Below are 14375 nucleotides of genomic sequence, written 5' to 3'. Positions count from 1 at the left end.
TTTTTGTGTGGTTTCTCTTACAGACTTCCCAGTTGGCATCAGTCACTGAGGACTATGAAGAAAAGGAAGAGAAGTTGGTGCAAGATTGCCTCAAGCAGCTTGGTAATGATAACTCATAATTTGATATATGTATAAAGTATGATACACAAATACCTATTTTAATCTAATACTGTTTGTGTTGCATATGACTGTTTTTTATTCAGTTGGGCAGTTACTTGCAGCATCAGTGATTGTTTATTCCCTGTTTTCATGTATATATCAGTGGCGGTGGATCTAATTTAGACATGCTGGCTGTGAGTACACATTATTGATGATGCCCTTTGATGCAGAAATGCATCTGTTGTTCACTTTCACCACTGCTGGAATAAACTCTATTTCCCTACAATATATACATACTGTGTTTTCAAACACAGGGCATCCATAGAAGATATCTCCAAATATCACAGTCTTTCATATATTTACATTAACTATGATACATAAATAGACTCATTAATGTACTTAAAATTTCTCCTTCCTCACCAAAATCAGTTATCATTGCTTTTAGAAAGCTCTAGGTTCATTTGTTCTTAAAATTCATACTTGTGTACTAAATTAGGGTGCACAAATATTTAATGACAGTAGAATAATTGTTTGATTGTAAACTATTTTTTAGTAGCTTTTAGACTTTTTTAATAATAATTCAAGGCTGTTGCTTTTAATTTTATGATTTTTTTATAAAAAAAGTTTAGATTTATTATTTTTCTGTTTTTGTTTTGATTAGACAAATGAATTGCATAATTGTCTTTTATGAAAATATGTCTCTGCTCCCTCTTTCTTATGACAACCCCCTCCACATACAATCTCTCTCACACACATAATGTCTATTTTCCCCCTCCTATAATCCCTGTGCAAACATTGCATCACATTCTTCTGACTCATGTTTGAAATGGGGTCAGTTTACCTCATTACAAGCATAAGATACATTAATGTTGATTACATTATGAAAGAAAGGATTAAAATATTCACAAAATTATAGATTTTATAACTTTTTAAGGCACAAAAATAGCTTCAGAAGCACATGAATATGCAATGAGTCACAATCTACTATGCCAGTCTTATTAGTTCTTTTCCTAGTTTTCCCACTATATTATAAAATATAAATGTATACACATGCACACTTACGTTTTTACCCGCACTAATTAATTTCTTTGTTAGTGGGAATATGAATACAGATGAGCAATTGAATTTAGTTCAACATATTCTTTTCTACTCTAGGCACAAGGCACAAAATTTTTGGGGAGGGGACCAGTCAATTAGTTCGACCCTAGTACATAACTGGTACTTAATTTATCGACCCCGAAAGGATGAAAGGCAAAGTCAACCTTGGCAGAATTTTAACTCAGAACATAAAGACAGACGAAATACTGCTATGCATTTCGCCCGGTGTGCTAACGTTCCTGCCAGCTTGCCACCTTTTTCAGTTCAACATAATGAGACAGTAATGTTTATATTGTACAAAATTTATAAACACATAAATCTTGAAGGAGATATCTGCTACTTATCAAAATCTTGTCCTTCTGAAAAATCTATGAAATTTCATATTGCAAACATATCTAATGATACTTACTGTATTTGATGGTATAAAAGATATACAGGTACATTAGACACACCCTATTTTCAGCAATGCATATTCAAGAGTAAAAGTTTTTAGTGCCTCAAAGCATGTAATATTTAGTTAGAAGCCCAACTTTTCATGTAGGGCCTGAGGTTATTTTTTTGTAAAAAAGTACCTCAGCTTCACATTTAGGGCCTGAGGTTATTTTTTTGTAGAAAAGTACCTCAGCTTCACATGTAGGGCCTGAGGTTATTTTTTTGTAGAAAAGTACCTCAGCTTCACATGTAGGGTCTGAGGTTATTTTTTTGTAGAAAAGTACATCTTATATGCTATCAAGTACAGTAGGTACTATGGTCAATAAAGAACCTACAAGCAAAGTTGTAAAACCCTTGAATCAGAAGCTGGTAGGAAACCACCACCTACATACAAACACCAATGAGAACATGAAAACTATTGAAGCCAAGCATTCTGAAAATATGATACACAAACTACTTGAATTATTAAATAAAATTACAATGCAAATTTCAGAAACTTAAAAACAAGTATGTTTATCAAAGATAAAAACTTTTCTCAATTTTCTTTTTTTTTATTATTATTATTAAAGCTATCTTGCATTTTAGGAGTAAAAAAAAAAAAATCAACCTTCATATCATCAAGTAACCTGTATGCTATACAGGCTACTATACTATATACCTGTATACTATACAAGTTCTATACTTCCCATGGGGCATAGGTGACTTTTTTTTTCACTGTTCTTGATTCTGGGCAGTCTTTTTTGCACTTCTCCAGTTGGATACCCTCTGCCTTGGATTTTGCTGCTCTGTGTCATATGTTTCCCTGATGGGAGACCTTCCTCTCCCCGGTCTTATTGGTTTTGGATTGTCATCAATGCTTCTGTAACTTTGTTTTTTTTTCTAGGTAGGGTTGCTGGCTCTATATGGATTTGTTTTTAACTCTAGGAAGAAGTGGTTAGTCTAGCCTCCTATTCTTTGACCTGTGCAGCACAGGAGGCCCTATCAGGACCTTTTACCCTGTTAGAATAGCTTTCAGAATCATCGAGGCACATAAACCATCACACTCCTCCAAGAACTGTACCTTGTGGTTGAGTAATGTGTGTAACTTCTGAAATATCAGATAATTGGAATTCATATTACAATAATGTTGAACTAGGTACAAAGCATCCCCTACATATATAAACATTCTGTTCCTGAAAATTTTGCCATAATGTCAAATTCCATTATGCAAGTGTGACTGTGTGGTAAGGAGACATCCCAACCACATGGTCTCAGGTGCAGTCTCACTGTGTGGCACCTTGGGCAAGTGTCTTCTGTTACAGTCCTGGTTTAAACAAAGCCTTGTATATGGATTTGTAAATAGAAACTGAAAGAAGCCCGTCATATGTGTGGGTTTGTGTTTGTTGCATGAGAGTTGTGAGTTTCACTGTCATGCAGCCACCATATTTCACTTCCAGTCTGTGAAAACAGGTGAGGGTTGGCAAACAGGAAGGGCATTCAGCCAGAGTAATTCTGCCTCAGCAAAATTGTGTCCAACCTATGTGAACAAGAAAAAGCGGATTGTTAAAACAATGATGATGATGCTGATAAAACTATTTTTCATTGACTTTCATTTTATGTATCATGAGAGTGAATGCAAAAATACATTCTATGGATTTTGATTTTATAGCAAGATTTTCAGGAGCAGAATGAATGCTTCTGCAATGCAGGGGGATTTTTTTATTGCATTCTCCTTGTTTAATGTCTTACATAACATTGTCATCATGTATTTAAATGTCTTTTGATTGAGTGTTGTCTTCCTTTTCATGTTTGTAGCCGATGTCAACAGTCAGCTTGAGGTCTTCTCTGATGAGTTGGCCCGCAAGACAGAAGAGAGTTCACGCCAGAAAGAAGAGATTACGAGTCTTCTTTCCCAAGTTGTGGATTTACAGAGAAAAAACAGAGAGGTGTGTAAATTTTGCTTTATTGTTCAGTTTGTTTTTGTTTTAATTCTAACATAATACACACACACACACACACAAAATAGAACGGGTTAATAACTGGCCCTTAAATGAAAAGGAAAATCTTGGCTCAGAACTTAATATTTAATAAAGTTGTGCCTTTTGCTTTACTATTGTTTCCAAAGCTTCATTATAGAGGATAGTTGTAATTAATTTTTACTTTGAATATTATTCCCTTTGGGTTAGTGGAATGAAGTAAGAATGTAAACTGCAACTGTTTCAATTGGCCACGCAATTTTTGCTCCTCTCAATCAGAAAGTGAACCACATATAGGTTAGGAAGTCAAAATGAACTATGCTCCAGCATGACCACAGTCAAGTGACTGAAACGAGTAAAAGAATGAAAGAATAATCAAATAATTCTCTCCTCCTCCTTAATTAAATCATGAAGTCATTAAAAGAGTTATAACAACCAATGTTGTTAGCTTGATTCCAATTATCTTCAAACCTTAAACAATCATTTAAAATCTTCTTTTAATCTGAGCAATAAATATACTCTAAGATTCTAAAATGACAGTGAAAGGATCAATAATTTCCACTTTTTGATTGAGAATTTTACCTTAATTAATCAAAGAATTATTTCAGGACAGGTATACCTTATCCCCTTTGTGTTGAAAGAGGCAACTAAAAGGGTTGGCATCAGGTAAGGCATGCAGCTGTAAAACATTACCTGCCTCAAAATATCCCATTAAACCCATATCAGTGTGGAAAGCAGAGATAAAAATGTGTATGTGTATCTTTTGCCAGTGTAAATCACTGATTGGCCCTACAAAAACCAATGATGCTATATCCTATATAGTAAGTGAAAAGTCATGTCCTTGTCATCTCTGCTCTCCCCTATTACTTGGGCTTTGGTGACCCACCCCCCTGACCCTGTATAAATTTCTATTGCATATTTGTATCTACACACTAACACAGGTGATGTGTTGGAGCAATCAGAACTTATTAAACCAAATATTGTAAATATTAGCCGTGAGATAAAATGTAATATCAAAGCTGACTGTTTGGATTTGAACTCGGTCATTTATCAATAAAATTAATTACTGCTCAGCATGTTACCATCTGTGCCACCCATGCCAACCTGATGATAATATCACAATAAATTGTATTAAGATAACAGTAATAATAATGGTTTAAAATGTTGGCACAAGGCCAGTAATTTTGGGGATATGGGGTTAGTGACATGATTATATTTTTTATGATTTAGGTTTGTATGTTTCCGAAATAACTAAGGAGTGAAGTTAAATAAAGTTTCATATTACATATTTGAAATGATTAATAAAGTTTGTTGATTAGTTATCATTAGTTAATTTCATGCAACCTCTTGCAAGAAGCAAACCTGTTCTATAAATGTTTCTCTAACACAACATAACGAGCAAGCTTGCTAGTAAAAATAATTAAATTGACAACAAACATTATTTATTCATTTCCCTCTTTTGTTTTCTCTCATTCCAGGTCTCTGTAGAAAATTTAGATTATAGTAAAAAGCTTGAGGCATTCAAGGATACACAGCAAAAATTGGCCAAAGAAGTGAGTATTAACTTTGTTTATTTCAGTTATTATTGAAATAGTATTCCCTTCATCTCTCTCTGGAATTTATATAGAAAAATTTTGCTTGTTTTTTATTTTGTATTTTTTTAAATCACAGTCTAAACAAGGGAAATAGTAAACTTTTCCCCCAAAAGTTTCCTGTTGCTTTCTTCCACTATAAATATAAAAAGTTGGTTAACAAATCTTTTGTGGCAATGTTGGTAAACTAGTTTATATTTACTAACAAGACACGCTGCCCTTGCAAGGAGACCCCAATGATGTTAGATTTTATAGGCTCTGGTAAGGCTGTGTAGTTCAGAAGCTTGCTTCCCAACTATGCACAGTACTTTTGGCAAGTGTGTTCTACTATAGCCCTGGGCTGACTAAAGATTTATGAATGGATTTGATTGATGGAAACTCACATATTCCACCCATTTAGACAAGGTGGTTTATCCCTTTTCTTGTTCTGTTCTTGTCTTGCATGTTACTTGGCAACCTCACTAGTGACTGTTGCATGAAAACAAGCACCCAGTACTCACTGTAAATTGGTTGGCATTAGGAAGGGCATTCTGTAGAAACCATACCAAAACTGACATTGGAACTTATTACAGTCCGTTAACTTCCTAGATCCAACCCATGTCAGCGTGGATAACAGACCTTAAATAATGAGTTTCTGTAAGAAACATTTTATTTTATTTATTTATATCTATTTTCAGCTATCTGAATGGCAGGATCGCTATGATGAATTATTTGAATTATTTGAAGAAGTCCAAGATGAGTTACGAACGTTACGTCGTAAGCACAAGCCAAGTGCCTCAAAGCACTATATGTCTACATCATCTTTAATGAGGGGAGACTCCCTCGCTTCAGAACTTGAATCATCAATGCGAGGTGAGATAGAATACCCAGCTGGCTACTCTCCGGCTGAGAGAAGGTAAATACCAACAAACAATGCTTTTTATCTAACATTACCATAAATAAACTGGTATTTGAAATTGCTAATTTTTACTGTGAAACTGTTTGCTATCTTCAGCTTGTAGTTTTTATTGTCTTTGAACATGAAAACAATAAAGATTACAACTTGATATTGCTTCTATAATTTCTACTATTTTCTTAAAATATTTCTCTTAAATTTACACATTGTTGCTTCTGGGTTAATTTATAATTATAATTTACACATGGCACAAGTGTGACTGTATAGTCAAGAAGCTTGCTTCACAGCCATATGGTCTCAGGTTCAGTCCCACTGCATTGCACCTTGGGTGAGTGCTCTCTACTAAATCCCCAGGCCAGCCATAGCCTTGTAATTGGATTTGGTAGATTGAAACTGAAAGAAGCCTGTGTGTCCGCCTGCTATCCACTCTTGTCTTTATATCATGTGATAGTTGGTTTGTGGCTATCACCTCCATATATGCAAGGCGAGGTTGTTGCCAGTGCCACTGTACTGGCTCCTGTGCAGGTGGCACGTAAAAAACACCATTTAGCGTCGCCGTTGCCAGTACCGCCTGGCTGGCCCTCGTGCCAGTGGCATGTAAAAGCACCCACTACACTCTCAGAGTGGTTGGTGTTAGGAAGGGCATCCAGCTGTAGAAACTCTGCCAGAATAGATTGGAGCCTGGTGCAGCCATCTGGTTTGCCAGTCCTCAGTCAAACCGTCCAAACCATGCTAGCATGGAAAGCGGACGTTAAACGATGATGATGATCATCATCATCATTTCCAGACTTCCACAAAAGAAACATGTCTGGCCTTGGAGAAATATTATCTTGCTTTCAAACACGTATGGTCTGACCATAGAAAATCTTCCTCAACAAATTTTTGTGTTGATGTAAAGCTGACAGAAATGTTGACACGTCAGATAAAATGCTTAGTGGCATTTTTTCAAGCTAGTTTATGTTCTGAGTTCAAATTCTGTCATGGGTGACTTTGCTGTTCCTCTTTTCAGAGACATTTAAATAAGTACCAGTCAAATACTGAGGTTGATTGACTAATCCCTTCCCCCTGCTGGCCATCTCCAAAATCTGCAAGAATTACAAGTTGTGCCAAAAATCTTTTCTACTCTAGGCGCAAGGACGGAAATTTTGTGGGAGGGGGCCAGTCGATTAGATCAACCCCAGTATGCAACAGATACTTAATTTATCAACCCCGAAAGGATAAAAGGCAAAATTGACCTTGGCAGAATTGGAACTCAGAACATGGACAGACAAGATACTGCTAAGCATTTTGCCCAGTGTGCTAGCGTTTCTGCCTGCTCACTACCTTGCAAGTTGTATTAAAAATGTCATCATGATGCTATTGTTAAGTTTATTTTCATAATTTCTTGTGTTAAATATTGCCAATATAATGTTTTTCTCACATTCTAGAATTCATAACTGGAAAATCTTTGAGACTGCTCGAGCTGCCAAAAAAGCATCCCAAAGAATGAAAGATAAACGAAGCAGTTCTCTTTTCTTGAAAGCTGCAGGTGGTGATAGCAGTACCCCAGGATCTGCTAGTGTCTCAGTGAGAAGCTCCCTCTATTTGTCTGACGGAGAATCCTTTATTAGTGATGGCTACAATGCTGATTTGGACAGTATGTCTGGGTAAGGAACCTACTTTGTATTTCTTACTGGATCTAAGATCAAATGTGTATTGACATTTAGGGTCCCCTATCTTTCTATCTAACAAGATAACATTTTCCCACTGGCAACTTCTATTTTCTGTTTGGATATTTTTATTTCAGTCTTTCACTTACCTGTGTAGGTCAGAACAATCCAATTTAAATTTACAATTTCTATGCATAAAATGAAATGAAATTCTTATTGAGTATATTTAAAACAAGAACTAGTAAAACAACTTGTTAAGGTACCACCTAAATCATGAGATCGTTATCTCCCCCAGCATTTCTTTTATAGCTTTTTTGTCTTCCTGAAAATTAAATATGTCAAAATTTCTCTTGATCTTTGATTCCAGTCATCCATAGATTTTATTTTTATTTATTCATTTTAATTGTTCATTAAAGCTATATATTTTTTTTTTTTTATTACAAAACTTTTCAACAAAATATATATGTCTATTTTTCAAGATGGCCGCCTTTCAGAGCTTACAGGTATTGTATATTTCTGAGCTGAACGTTTCCTTGACTACATATGTATATAATCTAGTGCTTGGGAGAAAATTCCCACATTTCCAGAGTTTCACAGCTAACATTTGCTAATATATAATAGAAAAAAAAAATCTGATGACATATTTTTTACTCATACAATTTAAATCTGCTATCAAAGCTGCTTGGTATTTATTATTTTTCTCAGGTGGTAGGGAAGTCCTTTAAATAATCAATCGGTGCGATAATTAATTTGGTGTAAAAACTAATCTATTTTTACAATTTCATCTTTTAGTTGTTTACAAAATATGTATCTGAAACCTATATCTGACTTATACAAAAACAGAGAAGATTCTTGTTGCAATTATTTCTCTGAATGTATATTTCTTTAAACATTTAAAGTAAAGCAAAGAATTAACTCCAGTTAAAGAAAATAATGATAATAATTAATAGGTACAAAAAGGTAGATGAATTTTTTGCATTACTAAATAAGTGTTAGGTGATACATTAAAATGAAATTACTTATATTTCTAAATTTGATGTAAGCTTAACTATATGGTTAAAAAGCTCACTTTGCAACCAAGTCAGTTTGGGTTCAGTCCCACTACATGGCACCTTGGGTTGACCAAAACCTTGAGTGAATTTGGTGGACAGAAACTGTGTAGGCGCTTGTCATGTATATAAATCATCCCTGTAAGAAGTGTCCTTGCTGTAAAATTGACATGCTCGGTTCAAGTCTTCTGACTTCTTGGAGAAGGCAATAGAATGCCTGATGCAATTAGTTATAAACAACAATTATTTTCTGACATTTATTATTTCTAATTTTTCTATAAAAGTTATTAGATTTAAAGATAGTTTATTATGATATAATCACAGTATATTATGATTTTGTTAAGATATCTATTGGGCTTAGATTATGAAATTGTAATGACAAAAATAATCGCATATTGGAGAATGACTTAGAAGAAAGTTTAATCTTCAATATTTTTATTTACTTAAATTACACACACACACACAACTCTGTGTGTATAGTAATCCCTTGTTATATTGCAGTTCACCTATCGTGGTTTATCATTTAAGCTTACGTTGATTCCTCCATGGTGTTGTTTTACATTTATAATAAAATAAATATATAAAAATTATGAAAATAATTTTAAAAATACAGTAAAGTACTGTTTCTACTTCGCAGATTTTCACCTATTGCAGGAGGTTTTGGAATGTAATACCCATGATAGTCGAGGGATTACTGTGTATACACACATATACATACATGACAAGTGCCTTCTACCATGGCCTCTGATGAACCTAAGTCTTGTTAGTGAAAGAAACAAAAACTCTGTAGAAGGCCATCAGATGTGCTGTACCTGTGGGTCAGAAGGCTAGCCTTGTCATGCAGCGTGACACTGATTCTACTGGAAGACTATCTTATGGGTACAAGTTTCTGGAACATTCAGCCACTTACCTATGATTCAGTAAGCAGGCATTTCCATTGACACTCATTTGTCAATATCAACAAATGGGGCCCTCAAATATATATTGAATGAAAATGCAGAATAAAGTTTTAAAAACTGTAATCTTATTAGAAAAATTTAAGACCAAAATCAGATGTAGTGTTTCATCTTTTTATTTCACATCCCAACCTGTTTTCACTCTATGAGTGCTTCAAAAGAAAATGAGAAAAAGTAGGTTTTTAAGCAGTTACTCTCCAAGAGAAACTGACAGGCAGATACAATAGTAAGAATCAGATTTGGCAGACAAATACGTTAATGAGAATATGTATGAGTAATGAGAACTCATTAGGTGATGTAAACAATTGCTGTAGTGATAGTTTGGGATTGTTTTTATTGTTTCCATTTTACTGTGTATGTATTATTTGTGGAATAGATTGACATGTTTAGCTATTATCTTAGCAGCTGATGTGTTGATGCTTTTCTTAGTAGCAATCACTAGTTTCAGTTAGATAGACTGAAATAGCTGAGTTAAACCATATGAGTCTCTTTTTATTCTGTCTCTTTTTTTATTTCTCTCATTCTCTTTTACTCTTTAACACACAATACATACACACACACCACACCACAACACACACCACAACACACCACACCGCAACACACACCGCGACACACCATACTGCAACATGCTACACAGCAACACACCACATCATAACACAACACACCACAACACAACATTCAACACACTTTAGATAAAGGACCAAAGAGTACTGTTAGGTTCCTAGACATAAGTACCAATCCTTATCCTGCAAACACCAATTAGTAGTTTCCAGGAAACTTTATTAATAATATAAAATGTCTTGAAATTAGTATCAAAGCTCTGAAAATCTGGAATTTTATTGCCTCTATTTCCAGTGCTTTTATATATATAAAATATATACTTTTTTACATTTAAATATAAAAAAAGAGGAAAACAACCTTATATTGAGTCGAATATTATTAGAAAACTCTGAAATTTTCTTTGTCATCACAGATTAGGTCAATGTAAGAACTGCTTTAATTCAGTGTATCCCAATCTATTTTGACTTGCTGTGGAGGAAGATAATATTTATAATTAGTTTAGATTGCGTGACTGTGTAGGTCAAATATTAAATTGTATCATTACAATTTCCTCTTGTATCTTGAATATAGATATAAATATTAGCTACACAACCTTATGTATGTATATGTATGTATGTATATATGCATATGTATGTATGTATATATGCATATGTATGTATGTATATATGCATATGTATGTATGTATATATACATATGTATGTATATATACATATGTATGTATGTATATATACATATGTATGTATGTATGTATGTATATATACATATGTATGTATGTATATATACGTATGTATGTATGTATATATACGTATGTATGTATGTATGTATGTATATATACGTATGTATATATATATATATGCGTATGTATGTATATATGTATATGATAAAAGTTCTATTTCTTACTAAATATTTTGTTGCTAACACCATACAAATTATTTTTATCTTTTACACCTTATGCAAAATTTATTTCTCTTTTGAGTGATGCAGACAGTAACTATTTTTATAAAACTTGAAGAATTCTAATTCTAAATTGATATAAACATTTCAAATTTACCAGCAAAATTAGTTTAAGACCATGTAATATGTATGCAAATTATTTTGCCAAAATGGGTGGTCACACAACTAGCCTAACTGCACTATATAGTGTTATAATTTAACATTATTATAAAATTGATTAATAATGGGAAAACAACGTACCCTCAGTCCAGTCACGAGAGCAAAAATTGTATTACTCCACCAGCAAAAAGTTTCTTTTTCGAACATCAGCAAGCAACTAAAGTGCAGTAAAATGGCTTGTGTGCAAGCATGGAAGTTATACTCAGAGACTGGTCAACATAAAGATCGGCAAAGGACTGGCGTCCCAAGAAAAACGACGGCGCAGTTGGACCGTCGAATCCACCGACTTCTGGAAGGCAACCGAATGCTGACAGCTGTTGACATTTGTAAACAATTGTCCAATGAGAATGGTATTATTTTTGCACCACACACTGTCCGTAACCGTTTGAGAGAATTTGGATTACATGGACAAATCGCTAGGAAAAAGCCAATAATATCCGAAAGAATTCGACTCAAACGCCTTAATTTCGCAAAAAACCATGCTCAATGAACTGCCGAAGATTGGTGCAGGGTCCTTTGGAATGACGTGTCATGCTTCTGTATATTTGGATCAGATAGTAAAACATATGTCAGACGTCGCCAAACCGAGGAATTCCATCCAAAATGCATGAAAAAGACAGCTCAAGCAGAGGGTGAGGATGTGATGGTGTGGGTGGCATTTAGTAGCCTTGGTGTTGGTCCTCTAGTTAAGGTTGATGGAAAGCTAATAAAGAACAGTTCCTTTTAATTTTTCAACAAGCCTTTATGTTTAGAAGAATCTTATCCATTGGTGCTTTCCTTTGGAATCTGAAATATTAACTGAAGCTTTTGTTGTACATTTACAAACAGTATTTTCTCCAAATATTTCATGCATGCTTTCAAAGTCTTTTGGGGAAAAAAAGTAAACAGATATTGATAAACATATTAGAAATACTGTTTTGTTGAATCAAAAGGTCAGCCATGTCAGATTTGATACTAAGTTCATAGAGTTCTGCTTGCTAAAATCGCCACTACTCTGCCCCAGTGCATACTTCACCTAACTGAACATGGTCTCTTTTTATTGCAATAAATTAGAAAATAACCCAAGAATAAAGTTTTAAGTCCAGGGGTATCATAAAGTCTTTGTGCAATTCTTTTAACTTAAATTTAAACATGTACAAGGCTTTTATAATGACACTATGTATAAAAGAAAAATGAGCATTAAAATACATTTCTTTAAGCAAGTATTTGTTAGGTATGTTGATAAAAGAAAAAGTTGTTGCACTGGTTCGTCTAATTTGAAGAGGGTGCATACAAACAGATAAAGAGAATGGGAATGTTAGGGGTATATAATATAGATGAGCTTTAAAAATAATTTCCCTATCAGATATTGTGTGCTTATTTATTCTTCGAAATGTAATTCAAACACAAATCAATACACTTGGTTTCATATATATATATATATATATATATAATTAGGTTGCTCTAATCTGTGATGACTTTAGTCTATCTCCTCTCTATTAACATCTTAAAAAGCTGTTTTTATTTACCTTTGTTTGCTTAGCTATTTTGGGCTTTTTTAAAAAATTTGTTGGAGCATGAATTTCATTTCACTTTGAAAGGAAAAAACAAAAAAAAAAAACAGCTTCTTTTTGCCTTCTGTTCCTAGTCGTGTGAGTGTGTGTTGCTTGATTGCTGTGTCTACTGTTATTCTATTGCTATTTCAGCCGCAGGTGGTCTTCAATAATTCTGTGCACAGCTGTCTTGTTATGTATTTATATATATATATACATATGCACATGTGATTTCTATTTATTCAGTAGTTGTTGTTCAGAAACTGAGTAACTGATTTAGCAACAGGATTTCAAACGCGCAATATATATATATATATGTATATATATATAAAGCTTAAACTAATATAAAGTTCGTAAAAACTTATCCTTCTTGTGTAGTCATCTTTCTGTGCTCATTGCTTTCTTTAATCTCTCTCTCCCTCCCTGTTTATGTATGTATGTCTGTATATATGTATGTGTGGGTGTGTGAGTATTGAATATTTGATATTTCTTTTAAATCAATCAACCATCTACAAAAGTTCACTAAAAATCACAATATGAAAAAGAAATGCAATCTCTGTTGCTAGATCAGATCAATAATTCTATTGCAGTTATCAATAGCAGTTTTTTTAACTATTATATTTTTCTGATCAGTATGACCATATTTATATCAAACAAAAATAATTGGTTCTATTTTTGGCAGTAAAGTTTGAAATCCTAGTCAAGTTCTACTTGGCAGCTCATTCTCTCTTGCATATATAATTAAACCACATGGTTTGAATGTGCACATTCTCAGTTTTCTTTGTCTTGAATCTTGTAGCTTACATTTTTTAATTTAGCAACCTTCTTCAGTCACATTTCTCTTTATGTGTGCATCTGAATGAGTGTACGTCATATCTGTCATCATATATAATAATAATAATAATTATAATAATAATAATAATAATCATGACATTATTGTGTATTGTGCTCAGGTGCACCACAACTCATCAAAGGTGCATGTGCAGTACATAGAATTATGTACAAAAGTCAAGAAAGTGAACAGTGTATGGATCATGATATACATGTGTGCATGTGTATGGAGGGTGGGGCGGATATCAGGTGTAGTGTTGGTGAATTTCAGGAAGCATGGAGGTTTTAAAGGATGCAATGTCTCAGCAAATAAAGAACAAGTGGTCTCGTTATTCTTATCTTCAGAAATGTGGCAAACCAACGATGGCACGTAAAAAGCACCATCCGAATCGTAGCCGAAGCCAGTGCCGCCTCGACTGGCTTCCATAAAATGCACCAATCCGACCGTGGCCAATGCCAGCCTCGCCTGGCACCAGTGCAGGTGGCACGTAAAAAGCACCCACTACACTCACGAAGTGGTTGGCGTTAGGAAGGGCATCCAGCTGTAGAAACGTTGCCAGATAAGACCGGAGCCTGGTGCAGCCTTCTGGCTTCCCAGATCCCCGGTCGAACC

The 14375-nt window shown here is 34.2% G+C and overlaps 1 protein-coding gene across 15 annotated transcripts in view; it reads left to right on the top strand.

Annotated features, from left to right (window-relative positions):
* Nucleotides 1-14375, top strand: part of LOC115214989 (trafficking kinesin-binding protein 1) — a 257960-nt gene that overhangs the window by 214728 nt on the left and 28857 nt on the right. For 13 of the 15 annotated variants that reach the window (XM_029784096.2, XM_036505230.1, XM_036505232.1 and 10 more), the window contains 6 exons: nt 24-102; nt 3424-3554; nt 5063-5137; nt 5854-6071; nt 7499-7717; nt 8200-8223. In XM_029784096.2, the coding sequence (XP_029639956.1) occupies nt 24-102; nt 3424-3554; nt 5063-5137; nt 5854-6071; nt 7499-7717; nt 8200-8223 (746 nt within the window). The remainder of the gene's footprint in view (nt 1-23; nt 103-3423; nt 3555-5062; nt 5138-5853; nt 6072-7498; nt 7718-8199; nt 8224-14375) is intronic. The other 2 variants (XM_036505233.1, XM_036505229.1) reach the window with 1 other exon arrangement.

The sequence above is a fragment of the Octopus sinensis genome, linkage group LG8 (assembly GCF_006345805.1).
Source record: "Octopus sinensis linkage group LG8, ASM634580v1, whole genome shotgun sequence".
In the NCBI taxonomy this organism is placed as follows: Eukaryota; Metazoa; Mollusca; class Cephalopoda; order Octopoda; family Octopodidae; genus Octopus; species Octopus sinensis.
The sequence above is the reverse complement of the archived record's forward strand: the minus strand, read 5'-3'. Positions and strand labels throughout refer to the sequence as shown.